Genomic DNA, 14,595 nt, shown 5'->3' on the forward strand with positions numbered 1-14,595 from the left:
TCTTTCCCCTTTTCCCCCAAGTTCCTCTCACAGGAAGCGGAGGCCGATGACACACACAAGACAGTCGACTTCCCGTACCGATGGGGCCAAGTAAAGGGTGGTTTAAAAGCAGGCAGGAAACGACTAGAACAGGATACGGACGGGGTGGACACATTAACTAACCTCCTCATCACCTCCCAGTGTCCTCCTATCAACCACGAAAATTGCTTTCTGAGAACCTGTACAATTATATACCCACTGGGAAAGTAAAATCATTTAAGAAAGTTTTTTTTTTCTTCTCTCCATTATTATTAATGTTGAGTATACGTTACAGACCACAACGCACTCTTATGTTGTTGTTTTGTTTATTTACTTCAGTACTGTTAAATGAAAAAAAAAAAAAAAGGCGTCGTTTAAACAAAAAAAAAATATATTAAAAAATTAATTCGTTAGGCTTAACGCTAAGCCTAACTTAATGTAAGACTCTTAGAATTGTATTGGTTAATCACTTTTCGACAAAAAAAAAAAATTATAAATAACCGACTCGGCGATGAAAAGTTTATATAAGGGCCGGTCACAATCTGGTGACGATTTCAGTACTGTTAAATAGAAACAAAGGCGTCAAGTTTAAACCAAAAAATTATTAAAAATCAATTCGTTAGGCTTAACATTAAGCCTAATTTAATATCCAATTAATTAGATTGTGCGGATTAGTCACTTTTCGAAAAAAAAAAATTATAAACTAACCGACTCGGATGAAGAGTTTATATAAGGGCCGGTCACAATCAAGGAGATCGCATGTAATAAATAAGATTTGAATTGGAAGAAATTAATACAAAGCTTTGTTGTTTAATCCTATTCATGACCATTTTTTTCCCCCGCTCTGTTTTTCATCTTCATAGAACGCTGTTAGACAACGTAGTGTTCCGTCTTCATTCAGCGTTTGTAATTCGCTTTGGCAACCTCATTTGCCGCCTGTCAAACTGCACTACAAGTTTTCGCATCTTAGAAGAAAGAGGGTTGGCTATTCGGTTGATCCATATGGATGACGTACAGTCAATAGATGGCTATGGGTAGCGGTAGGCCAACGTAATACTGACTATAAGCGCGCGAGTTAATAACAGTTGCCATAGCAACCATTCATCTTCTGGTATTCGACTAATAATTGGTGTTCTTTGCTTGTTTAGTATCGGTTTTAAAATAAAAGAAAAAAATATAGAAAACAGATGTGAATTCGATTTTGGTATCAAGATTCAAAAGAATTGACAATGAGTCCTTGGACTAAATGTGACAAATCACTTTCTTGGTAGAAGCCGGAGTCCAAATATGCTTTTCCATTATACTAACACAGATGGCTCATTTTGTATTCACTCTTTTAACAGAGTTTCGTGGAAACCAAAGAGCGGTATTTAATTTCCATTTCAAATAGCAATCCACCGCAAAGTTGTGCAAATAGGTTCAAATTCCGTATGCTGAATGATGTACTTGCTGTGCATGCATCGATTGTGAATAGAATAACAAATTAGATGCAGCATTATGAAGTTATTATATTTTCATAAGATGCACGTTATGTTTGGAGATGTCAAAGCGAACGCCAGCTTTTGAAATCTTTACTGCCATATTGTGAACCATCTGATGCAATATTAAAACTTTACCAGAAATATTAAATCGGGCTTTTGAAGGACATATTACGAAGTTGAATTAATTAATCCTATTTCCTGTTATCGAACGTGTCGAGGATTTGATATTTATTAATGTACCAAACTTGTTTTGTTTGAAATACTGCGTGGAAACATTATGGTATTGGTGAGTTTCCTGTGATGGTTATTTTTACTTTTTACACTTTCAGCTTATTGGCAATTAAATATATTAGTACAACAACTGTAAAATATTAATGTTCGAAAATTAATTTTCGTGTCTAACGATCCGAAGAAAGTCCTTAAAAGTGCAGTGGACACGTTGCCCGTCCATGTTTACATCAAGATGGTCTGCGTGTTGCATTGTAAACTATCTACATTTGGTATCGGTTATTGAACTTCTATATATAGCCATCACAACTAAGAGGGGTGTTACCCCACTCGGAATCAGTGAAATGTGTCAGTCAGAAAATTATTCACCTTGAGCAACTATCCTTGAAAATGATTCATTCCAACCAACCACAAAGACTTCTTTCCGCATAGCTAACCCACGTTGCTAAATCAGGTGTAATTTGTTCAACTACTTTTCCATTCATTTCATTTCGCCACTCGTTTCCAGGTAAACAGATTTGTCATCACTTTTACTGGGAAGGGAAGAGTTGTCCAGTGCTACATTCAGGGAGACTGTAGAAGATCCATTCCCCATTGGAAGGAGGGGGGTCGAGTACAAAGTATTGAGATACTGTAATAACGTCGTCTTTTTTTGATTTTTAATAACAGAGAAGGCAAGTGGCTGATAGAGGATCTACTCGGTTTGTACCAGACGAAAATCCATTAGAATAATGATCCCACGTGACATTGATATTTAAACTGTTGACGTCACTGTAAAAAAATACATTTTAAACAAAAATTCTTAGTTATTCAGGAAGCCATGTTACTAAAGAAACCATTATTGTTACTGTGGAGATCACTCTATTGTTTCTCGTGGCACTGAGTACTCTTATCAACTTGCGGTTATTTACATAGGGGGGTTCTTTTTGGGGCCACCCAGAATATTTACTCTGAACCTGAAAGGTTCCAGGATAAGGAAGTTGTTACCTACCATACTTTCTGAGCTTCGATGCCAAAGATGATATCTGTTTTTCCCAGATTCAGTAATTTTGAAGAGACTTTGGCCACCAAGTTTCATTTATGGTTTATGACAAAAATTTGTGGGTAGCCCAACACTAAAGAATCAATCTGTATAACTGGAAACATTTTTCCGAGTCAATTTTGGGTAAAGCCTAGAAAATTTTCTATTCCAGCAGCATCCCCTTCGGAGAACTGTGTGATATTTTGAGGTTATGACCTTCAGATGGTACCATAGACATTCGATCGAAAGGTTGTTCTGCACTCAATTATTTTATTTTGATTTTATTGTCTAAGAATCGACGTTCTATCCATCTCTATAGAGTTGTTTTTGTTCTGTCACACTGGAAAATTAAAAATGAAAGAAAAAAATTTAAATTCTTTTGAATTCGAATTAACACTCTAGAAAATGGCAATTCATTGAGAAATATATTCTTGTAGCCTCGGTATGAAGCCAAAAGGGAGTATATAAGAAAATAATATCATTATCTTCGGTGACCATAGAGAGGATTCGTTTCTTGTCATAAGTCTAGATTCGAATGCTAGTTGGAGAGTGGACTTCTTAAAGGACTCTTAAACAGAGGATATAGTTAGCTGATCTGAGGAATAGTAAGTATGGGGTTTTCCCTGTGAGTTATTACAGGTTTTTCATCACATGTAGCATTCAAATACTCGATGAAAGAAAGATCAAGTCAGTATAGAGTGGCGAGGAAACTCCATAAATGGCCAACCTCAAGCACGAGGGTACGTAAAATACGCTTCAGTGACCATGGTTCAAGCCCACGCACTTATTAAATACGGTGATTTTCTTGTATTCTCTCTCAATTTTGCGAATTCCTCTGACCCGACCTTTTGTGGTCATCCCGAAGTATAAACCACTCTCTCTCTAAGTGCAATCTGTGTTCATGTTTCGTACTTTTAAACTAAATAAATTAATTTGCCATTAATTTTATCCTTAACTCAAAGTACTGTCAGTTACAGTGGAACCAGGAATTCGGATTGTGTGATGGGAGTACAAAAGAAATATTCATATTTAAAAAGCTTTATATAAAAAGTAATAAAATAGAAAATATAGGGAAAATGTATATCGTAGTACACACACGCGTACGCTCTATATGTACTGTACATGTGGTAGCTGTAAAGATGGAAAGAAAACAGACAAGTGAACTTTGGGATAATAGAAACTCAATGTCGAATTTTCTTACAAGGATTTGGGATTAGTTTCTTAATGTAATTGCAATAAAAGCTGCTCTGTTTATACTCTACCACGACCACTAGGTCAGAGGGGTTTACAAGTAATCATTTTGGCAATGACTAAAATTCTTAAAATTATTGAAAAGAACTCTTTTGGTTCTTCTCAACCAAAAAATCTCGGAGAGGTTCGACCTCTCTGGAAACATCACTGAAAACGCTGTTGCAATTGTAGAACCCGTTGGAAACCATTGAACAATAATTTTCAACGGGCTCTCCAGAAACAACTGAACCATTTTCATTCAATTAGAAAGCATTATAGCTACAGAACATGTTGGTTCCAACGGAAACCATTTGCTTTCACTACAGAAACAATATATCATCAATGTTCCTCATTCCTTGACATGCATATGGACTTACTGTATATTAGTGGAAATGCATTGCTATTTTGACGTGCTCCAGGTGCGCAGAATGACGTCAATACCCAAGTGAATCTTGATGAATATTTTGCAAGATGTTAATCCCCCCCCCAACTCGACAGGGTTGGATTTTATCTCAAGCGAAGAGCATGTGGGTGGAAACAGCTGTTGGCTTTCCTTTCTCTCTGTTACGAACTGTTATCGTGGTTTCCTTAAGCCTAAGAGACAGGTTTAAAACGTGTCACACGATGCCCACCGTTTAAAAATTCCTCCTTGGGCCTATTTTTCCCTGTTCCTGCTGAGCTGAACGTCTTCAGCGTTCGTTGTGTCGCATTTCTCATTCCACATCCCGTCGGTGTCTCCCTGCCGAGTCGTGACAGTCGTTTATGGGTCATGGATTCGTAAGGGAGCACGCCAGCCGACCTTGCCTTTCCAGTGCGTCATGATTCTACAGGTAGTGGTTAACCTGATGACTGGCGTTTCTCCACCCCCAACCCAACCCCACTCCCGTAAGTCACTTAATAAGGCAAGGTGAACACAGGTGGTGGAGGTGAATACATTGATGGCCACTTACCGAGTACGGATGACGACCTAACTTTCATCCCCCCCTTCCCATTGTGTTTTAGAAATTATTTCTCGTCCCTTGGACCCCACCTTTTTTCTCAGCTTGGTGTTTCCGGAAGTCATTTGTTTACAATTGGCTGTGAATGCTCCCACAAAGTGCGTGACCTTTTCTTGTACAGAGGTGTTTTCATCTTCAGTGGGATGGGCAGGCGGACTCAAGTGGATGTCAGCGAGGGTTTTGCAGGTGTTCGCGTGTTTTTAAGTAATTCATCAATAGAGTTGTTCTGATTATTTTCACACAATGATGGAATACACCAATGGAAAGTAACTGCCCATTAATAAGCTTCCTCCTCTGTCAGATCGAAACCAAAATTTTTGTGGTTGCTATAGAGACTTCAAAGTATCGAAGAAAAAAATTTTCATCTTTCTATCACAACTACTCCTGGACGAATACAATCTTTTTTGAACCCTCGCCCTCCTCGTAAAATAATACGGACCGCATAAGATGTTTGCTTATTTCAGATACTCTTAAACACGAAAGATTATTGGAATCTATAGTATCGTACTCTAGTACTATATGTGGTTTGATGGATGGGAAGATAAAAGAAATTTGTTGAGGTTGTACTTGAATTTTAGTAGCTTGCAAAATGTTCAGAAAATACATGCGAAAGAAGGTTGTTTCAAAGAACAGAAGGGGGGGGGGGAAATAACTTCAATGCGTTTGCAGCTGAACACCGAATGGATACTCACTAATTGAGGCACATGTTCCACTGGATTCGAAGAGAGAAAAAGAAAGGTGGAAATGCAGATGCCAGTTCAGAAGAATAATGCCCTTGAAAATACAGGAGAAGCTTTGTAAAAGATGGGTCATTAATTAACCTGACCACCCTCTTTTGGGCAGAGTCTAGGAGCCTGAGAGAGGTTTTGGGAGCAACACCACAGATGCTGGAATAATTTTCCATGGTAGGGTGGATTTTAGATTTGTATAATGTCTAAGTGTTTAAAGGAAAAGTAACTCTAAACACTTACTAACTTTGTGGTGTGTTTATGCCAAAGGAGATTAGAAATCAGGGTAATCCCTAATAGAGAAAGGTGATCTTGTTTAGATTTTTTTCTAGAGGGAAATTACACAGGACCAAGTCTTAGGATTGAAGTAGACTAGCTTTTCTTTTTCAGAAAAAACTATGTGGATAAAATTTGTAGCCAACGGAAGAAGGTTATATACAATAGGAAAAGAAGGTTAAAGAAGAAACCTTGGAGAAAGGAGTAATATCCTCGAACATAAAAGCAGTCTTTATATTTCTGTGAGTGTCATAATTTACGCGCTTCTTCCATTGTTTTATTTCTTTTTTCCAAAGAGAAATACGTAGTGCACGCGTTCTGCTTTTCAATGAATCCGAACTAGTGGTCGAACTATCAATTACTTGTCACCAATAAAAACTTCAAGACCACGGGTTTCATGGTATATTTTTATCGTGAGGTTGTGAAACTACTTTTGGATTACCTTGTACACAAAGAAATAAAAATCAGTAATACAACAAAGAGAATAAATAGCTGACAAAAAATAAATAATGGAACATTTCCCCCTTCCCCAGAATTTGAGGTTCCCAAAGGAAAGACTGAACCACTGTGTTAACTAATATTAACTATAATATCCATAGCCTTCGTGGGTAGCACACTTTGTACAATAGTCGTCCTCCCCACGCTGGTGGAAAGGGCTTGTTCGAATCCCTCAAAGAGGCGAGGAATTTTTGTGGATCTTTTCACAACGCGGCTGAGTTAGTCTGTCTAGGACGAAGGTAGCCTGGTTTTTTCTCCTGGAAACTCGGGTTTTTCATCCAGCAAACAGCAAATCGACCACAGAACACACGCAATTTACAGACATTAAGTTGCTGATGCCCTTAAAACCTTACAACCACTAACCATTCAACTATATAACACGAATATAAGTGAAAATTGGACTATTTTTATAGTAAAATACTCTCTTTTTCTCTCTCTTTCCGATTGCCCATCTGTTTCACTTTATTCCCTCTCTCCTCTCATCAGGGTTGGTCCATGTGTGAGCCACGGAAAGGACATCTGATAGAGACTCGCAATGTAAACATTCATTCGTCTTAGTATCTTCCCCCTCATCCTCCGTCATGGCTCTTGGAAATCAAGTGCACGTGTTGAACGTCATCTTCGCACGTGCAATGCCATACTGGTGTGATGAGTGCGGCTCTTGGCCCTCTGCCAACTTGGAAGTGTGCTCATCTGGCATCCATCCCTGTCGAGTGATGAAATGCGGATACCAACCACCCTTCTCCCTTCCTACACCTTCCCCCAGTGTCTCCGAAGCTGTTTAAAGATCCAAATTGCGTTTGATGTACCGCAAGGAGAATTCCATCAACCTTTTTTTATCGAGTTTGTGAGGAGGGAACGAATGTTACAGACTTTAAATCAGACTACGCTCCACTGATTCGCTTCTAGGACATATTTCAGAATACCATAACGATTGGGCGCCCTCTGTCGACTATAGTGTAATCCTATTAAATTTATCGTATCAATAACTGATCTCTTCGATACATTCCATATTTTATAATCACACCTCTGGAGATAGAAGTCTGCTATTTGCAATGCCCGGTTAAGAGGGAAGGCTTTAGTGAATTTTCTTGGATAATCCCACACGATTTTCATGGATTTCTGAAATTAGCATTGCGACCAGTTTCTTCGGCACGTAGCATCGTTCCGAAACATGACCCTGCATGGGGTGAACGGTATAGAGCGTGCCAGTACGGCATCTTCTAACAGCCAACCACCGAGTAACTTGAGTTCGAGTGTGAAAATAAATGGGTTCAACCCCCTCTTCCACCCCCGTTTCTTCACTACGAAGCCCTCAACCATCTCTGTAAACATCCTCGTGTACTTTGAACTCCGAATGGCGTGGGTTCAAGGTCTAACTGCACACTCTCGCCACCAGGGCACAACTGGGGCACGCCACTAGAGCCGTTACGGTAGTTTTGCCAAACGAAGCGAAACGCTGAGGAGTAGCGGGCGGTAATTACACCAGTGCTGACGGACCACAGAATCAATCTTGTTGGAGTTTTAATCGGGAAATGGAAAGAAGATTATGGAAACAGAATTACTGTTTTCTATTTGTTTAGCTCGATTGTTTTGAATTTAATCTAAAGCATCTATCTCAGTCGGATCATACCAGAGCACCTTGATGGTGGATTTTCATCAGACAAGGGATTCTTCTGCTAACCCTTATCGCGATGGATAGGAGCTGCTTCCTACCATACCTTCCCATGGTCCTTCTCATTGTAGACGCTGTTTCCTGGATGACGTCACGCATACTATATTCTGATTGGCTGGCTTGATATTCATTCTTCGCGTGTCACGAATATCGATGCTGTGCCTTGTTGTGGCTGCCTTTACCAGAGCAGCTCGCTGGTTTGTAGCCGTCCACCATTCATGAGGCTGCTTTGAACGGTGACCCGTACCGTGGGAAACTGCGTCTGCTCCAGTCGAAGGCTTTTGAAATGAAGGAAAGCGAGGGTTAGTGACGGCTGAAAGAAACTCTCTCATTTTATTTAAGAGCGTTCCGTTCTATTATCATTCACCATTCCCCCGTCAGTTCCTGTCAGCCCTGTTCCGCCCTGGTGTTTTGTCGATGTCACACGTGCTCGGACCAAACCCTGCGCAAGCAGATGTCGCATTCCTTTAGCCACCCTGTTCTGTGAAAGTACCTGTGGCACATGGCACCGCAACTCCACCCTCGTTCGTTTTATCTATCCCTTTCTCTCTTTCCGCCCTCTTCTCATTGGTTGCTTCTTTTCAGTTCAAGATGTCTTCTGCCCAACTTACACGAAGATATTAATAAACCAGCTCATCCTAAAAAAATAATTGAAACCACACAGACCAGACAACTAAATGCTTTCATATAGATTTAAGATTTTTTTGTAAGAAGCTTGGTAAGAACTTAGGGTCAGTCAACTCGTAATATGATCCCCCAACATCCATGCACTGTTCATTCATTATGATGCATCAGAGGCAAGGAGCACACGAAAATTAATCCTCTGTTGACAGATGAGGGAGTAGTTTATGACTTTTAAATGTCTCTCTCTCTCTCTCTCTCTCTCTCTCTCAAGTTCCGGGAAGAACACGTCATTCATTTTAGATATTATGCCTGTATGCGTGCGTGTGTGTTTGCATGTTATATATCAGTTCAAATTTCAGACTATTTTCCGGACCACTGGATGATTTTATCCAATTGCAACTGTTACAGCACCCCTGGTGTGAAATGTTTTTCCGATGTCCATCACAGATACGTATCATGAACAGTGATACGTTTCTTTTCAAGGATTGATCAATTCAGATCAATTGATCTGAATTGATCAATCTGCAACGCAACTCGAGCTATTGCCCTTGGTCCTCTCGAGCAACTCGAGCTTATTGCCCATGAACGCAAACTACAGCCTTGAGAGACAAAATTTTTGAAGACTGTCATGCGAGCAGAATTCTGAACATCACCAAACACTTTCTCGGATCATAAATAAACAAATTCAGGCGCAACCAATGATACAACTGAATATTTAGAGAGGAGAAACTGTAACTGAAAATATTTATATAAAACATTCATTATCATCATTAACCGCTTTCAATCCACTGCAGGATGAAGTCCAGTTCCTTCTGTTTTGTGCAATGGCCATCCATTTATTGCCCACCAACTCTTGGATTTCATCTGTCCATCTCCGTTGTTGTCTTCTAGGTTTTCTTTTAACTCCTCTTGGGTACCATTCTGTTATTTTCTTAGTCCATCTGTCATCGTCTTCGAGCTATGTGTCCTGCCCAAGACCATTTCGATTTACGATTTGCAGATGGCATTGTGGTCATAAGCCACGATTCTGAAGAATTAGAGGAAAATCTTAATCAGTTAAGCTGACTTAGTAAGGATTTGGACTAAAGATGAATATGGTTAAAACAAAAGTAATGATGAACAAGTATGCCACAAGAAGGGAAATAATGATTGAAGGAGCAGTAATTGAAAAGGTGGAGTCATATACTTATCTGGGACAAGTCATTAGCCGTAATAATGATAAATGGCTGGAAATCGAGAGAAGAATAAATTTTGGATGGATAGCATTCAGGAAATATAGTCAGATACTGAAGAGCAATATCCCAGTTTGTCTGAAACGTAAAATAATGAACCAATGTATACTCCCCACCATGACTTATGGAAGTGAAACTTGGGCACTCACCAAAAGAATGGAAGAGAAGCTGAGAACTACACAGCGAAGAATGGAACGAATTATATTGGGAATCAGACTGTTAGATAAGAAGAGAAACACATGGATTAGGCAGCAAACTCAAGTAAAGGACATTCTTATCAAAACTAAAGAACTAAAATGGTCTTGGGCAGGACACATAGCTCGAAGACAAGATGACAGATGGACTAAGAAAATAACAGAACGGTACACAAGAGAAAAACTGGAAGATAACAACAATGGACAGATGAAATTCAAGAGTTCGTGGGCAGTAAATGGATGCTCATTGCACAAAACAGAACTAAAAAGTTGCTGTAGCAGCCTTCATCCTGCAGTGGGCTGAAAACGGCTAATGATGATGCAATTCACCCTTGCCTTCTCCCGTCTCGGTTGCACCATTGAGTTTATTAAATAGCAGAATTTCAAAAACAATTACATCATTTGTGTTATAAAAGAAATATTTCAAAATTTGGGTAGTGACATCCATTAAGTCACCTCACAGGTTCGAACTATTGTAATTATAGTTGAAATGCGAGGCTAGTTTCCTCTGACTCCCCCTCCCCCCAACACTTTGCATCCTCACGAGCAGACTCATCATCGATAAGCATTTCCTCCACCTCTTGCATAATTTCTTGCTAATAAATTCCACTTGACTCACAGACGAGTGCCTATAGGTGTCGCTGCAATCTGTGATGACCACATACTAATGGTACTTTTTTCCTGGAATGATTGATAGCACGAAAAATGACGTTTATATTTTACAAATTCCGGTGAGCTTTTCTGATCGATTGATATATCCTGGTAGAAGGCTCAGGAAGTAGCGAACAATTCGATGTACAGTATACCAATTGTTTTATCACAAAAAGGAGTGTCGCGAATGCCATTTGTTGACAGTCACTCCATCGATCGGTAGCTCATGTCCTCCGCCATGTGACACCTCGTAATCAATCCGTGTTCCGTCATTCATTTTGCGTCCGTAATCTAGAAAAGGCGAAGTTATCAATTACTTTTATCTGGCTCACGATTTTCTTCCGTGTTTTCTTTTAACGTTCGACATGGATAAGTCGTGGGTCAAGTACGTCCATTCATAAGGGAAAAATGATACGTACCAATTCAGCTGTTTTTCCATTGTAGCTGCGCATGCGTTACAAATGCGAAAACTCGCTCGTTGTTGGCAGGTGGCCAACTTTGATTGCTCCTTTCATGGTGAAAGCGGCTATTGAAAATGTGGCGTAGGAGGGGGGTCCTCAATAATTTATCCTTGATAGTACCACGCAAAAATACACGTTCCCCCCCCCCCCCTAAAATTAAGGCTTTAACATAAGGGAAGATTTTTTTAAATTTCATAATAGTGCTGACATAAACCTTATTTTAATTATTATTTATTTATTTTATTTTTTCGTCTCGATGTGTTTGATTTTTTCGAGGGGGGTGGGGGGGAATTAAGCTTTTGATGACACGCACTGGTGGGTATTGACAAAAGAATTATGTTGCCAATCGGCGATGTTTATCTTCTCGGTTATAGTCTGTAATTACGGGGACCCTCGCGTATCTATACAAGGGGCGTGGGGGAATTTGGTTTGCATTCGGCAAATGGGATTTATTACAAGCCTATTGGAACTCTTTCCCACCAGGCAAGAACATTCTCAAACCTGTACTATCTGATTATCTCTGGCGAACGTTGAAATCTTTTTTTTTTTTTTTTTATGACCACATGCGTGTTTTGGAGACTCCATTAACAAAATACCACTCTGTGGTGTTAATTATATTGATAATATGCACGTATTGACCAAATTATTAGGCTCTCTTGGGTCATTTGTGGATCTTAAATGCTACTGTTGTATTAATGTTTGTATTTTGTACAGAATTTTAATTTATTTGTTTTTTTTCCTTTCTTTCAGAGGAAGCCCGCCAGAAAAGGCTAGGAATACTGGTACATTGCCTGGCTGGTATCAGCCGATCTGTGACTATCACTCTTGCCTACCTCATGCATAAACTGAGCATGCCACTGAATGATGCCTATGACTTCGTCCGACAAAGGAAGGCCAACATCTCACCAAATATAAACTTCATGGGCCAATTAATGGACTTCGAGCGCCAATTAAACTTGACGCCTTGCAGTTGCACATGCCACGAAACCCCTTGTAAGTGCCAGGCTCTTCATTTTACATCGCCAACTCGAACTACTCCAGACTCGGGTATTGATATTGATCGATGGCCATAACAGTGAACGAAATATTCAATATCCACAATTTTTTCCTCCAATAAGTGGCGCCATCTTATGTGTGAAAGAGTAACTACAAGATCAAGTAGAAGAATATTTGGGGGAGGAAAAAAAAAGTGTACATTACTTATTTTTAATCAAAGAATAAAAACTTAGCGACTAGTGATATATATATATATATTATATATATATATATATAATGTTCTGTGGATTGCTGTTGGAGGGAGTTTGTGCTGGCACACTGTTCCCATCCTCAAAAATAAAAACCAACACGTAGAATTGCCATAACTGTTACAGGGCGGTGCCCGACTGTTATCCAACCATATATCATGTCTTTTACTGTAACATAAAAGATATTCTAACCATCTAGTCGATCCCTCCCACCCTCAATCTGCTGTATATTACTGTATTCGATTTTTATAAATGTTATATGCGTAATGTTGCGTTTATATGTATGTGGTTCTTGACCTTGCCAAGGTCTGTATAGAGGTCATGTTACGGGAACAATCGTTTGCCAAGGAGCGGGTAACCTGAAGATTTAAAAAAAAAAAAAAAAAAAAAAAAAACCAAAAAAAAATACAAAAAAAAAAAGAAGTTATATTTTGATGAAGTTTAAATCCAATGTTAAGTGAACAGAGTGAAATTTGTTGTGTAGACCGAGGGACGGGAGAGATTATATGCCAAATTTCAAGTTAAATGCCACTTGTTTGGCCCTCATTCCATGTTCGTTTGAACTGAAATTATTAAATTTATTGTAAAACTGTAAAAAAAAAAAAAAGGATCACCTGATGAATTTATAGGTGTATATTGCAGGAACAAGGATTTTTTTTTTTTTAAAAAGGTGGTGAATTTTCAAAATTATATTAATTTTATAATAAAAAAAAACTATTCATGAATTACCGTTACACATTCCTAATATTTTTTGGAGTGAATAGTTATTTTTGTTTAGTTGGTGTATGTATTCTTTAGTATCATAATCTTTATTAGTTCCAGAGGGAGTAACTCATTAAAATTAACTGTGTAATACTAATTATGGATTAGCGAGTAAATGCATCAAGTATTTTAAGCAATTAAAATATCTTTTTTACGCACAAAATGAGACACTTTGTTGTCTACGTTTCAAGAAGTTAATATAAGAGGTTTTAGTATAAGATTAGGGCTGAGCACTCTGTAATCTTAGCCTTTGCCTTATACTTGGGATTTACTGCCAACCAGAACGAAATTGCTGTCGGATTAACGAGTTTACTGCATTTAATTGCTATTTATGCATCCGGTGTGAATTCAGCCAGTGAGAATTGTATGATGTTATGTGCTGCCCTCTCGTGAGATGAAATGTAAATGCTAAAATATTCTATAAAATTCAATATTATTCTAGAAAAAAAAATAATAAACTACTCATACCTTGTTCCTGCAAATTCACTTCTTATTAATGGTTGCTGCTAGAATCAATATGAATTTTTTATGTTAATGTGACTGCCAGATGATATATAACGTAAATGTTAATACCCCCAACCCCCACCCCCAGATAACATCCTATACCCACCCACTCATACGCGTGCTTAAACTTCCTCGACTTGTATACAAAACATCGAGAAGAATTCTGTTGTTTAATATGTATAAACATTTGCAGTTTAGTATAATATTATTAAATGTTATACTAAAAAAAAAAAAAAAAAGCAGTTACTTTTTTTATGACCCGTTCATTTTATGGTTTTTTTTTTTTTTGTTTGTTTCAATTTTCTACTTTTTTTTTTTTTTTATGTTTTGGTAGGTTAACAATTTTTGAACATTTCATATGAAGTTATTTGTAATTAATTCATTCAGGTTATGAGCAGCCCAGATAATGGTGTGCAAAAAAAATAAAATTCTATTGAAAAAATAATAAATAATAAATTCTATCAACATTTCGATTTTTGTAAAATACAAAGTTTATGATGTGTATGAAAGAAGCTTTTACAAAGGGCCTTAAGGTTTTTCAGTTAAAGATTATATTCTTGATTACAAATTAAACTGTTTCATTTATACAGATTTAAAAGTGTGTGAGCTTTGTTATTTTGAAAACTTGAAAATCGCACTACACCCAATGATTTGAAACGGATATTAGATAACGCCATGTTGGATCCAAAATGATAAGACAATTCCATAACGTCTTTAGACAATTTATATCTATTTTAAAGTCATTTTGTTGATCCAATATGTTGGACTTA

General features: G+C 38.1%; 1 protein-coding gene across 1 annotated transcript in view; it reads left to right on the forward strand.

Moving 5' to 3' along the window:
- Positions 1–12,654, forward strand: part of Mkp3 (Mitogen-activated protein kinase phosphatase 3) — a 31,349-nt gene extending 18,695 nt beyond the window's left edge. Inside the window, exon 3 of the mRNA XM_090389757.1 lies at positions 12,066–12,654. Within this exon, the coding sequence (XP_090245883.1) occupies positions 12,066–12,388 (323 nt within the window). The 3' untranslated portion in view covers positions 12,389–12,654. The remainder of the gene's footprint in view (positions 1–12,065) is intronic.
- Positions 12,655–14,595: the final 1,941 nt, after the last annotated feature.

Source organism: Mastigoproctus giganteus, chromosome 2 (genome assembly GCF_048544385.1).
Source record: "Mastigoproctus giganteus isolate SK-2022 chromosome 2, ASM4854438v1, whole genome shotgun sequence".
In the NCBI taxonomy this organism is placed as follows: Eukaryota; Metazoa; Arthropoda; class Arachnida; order Uropygi; family Thelyphonidae; genus Mastigoproctus; species Mastigoproctus giganteus.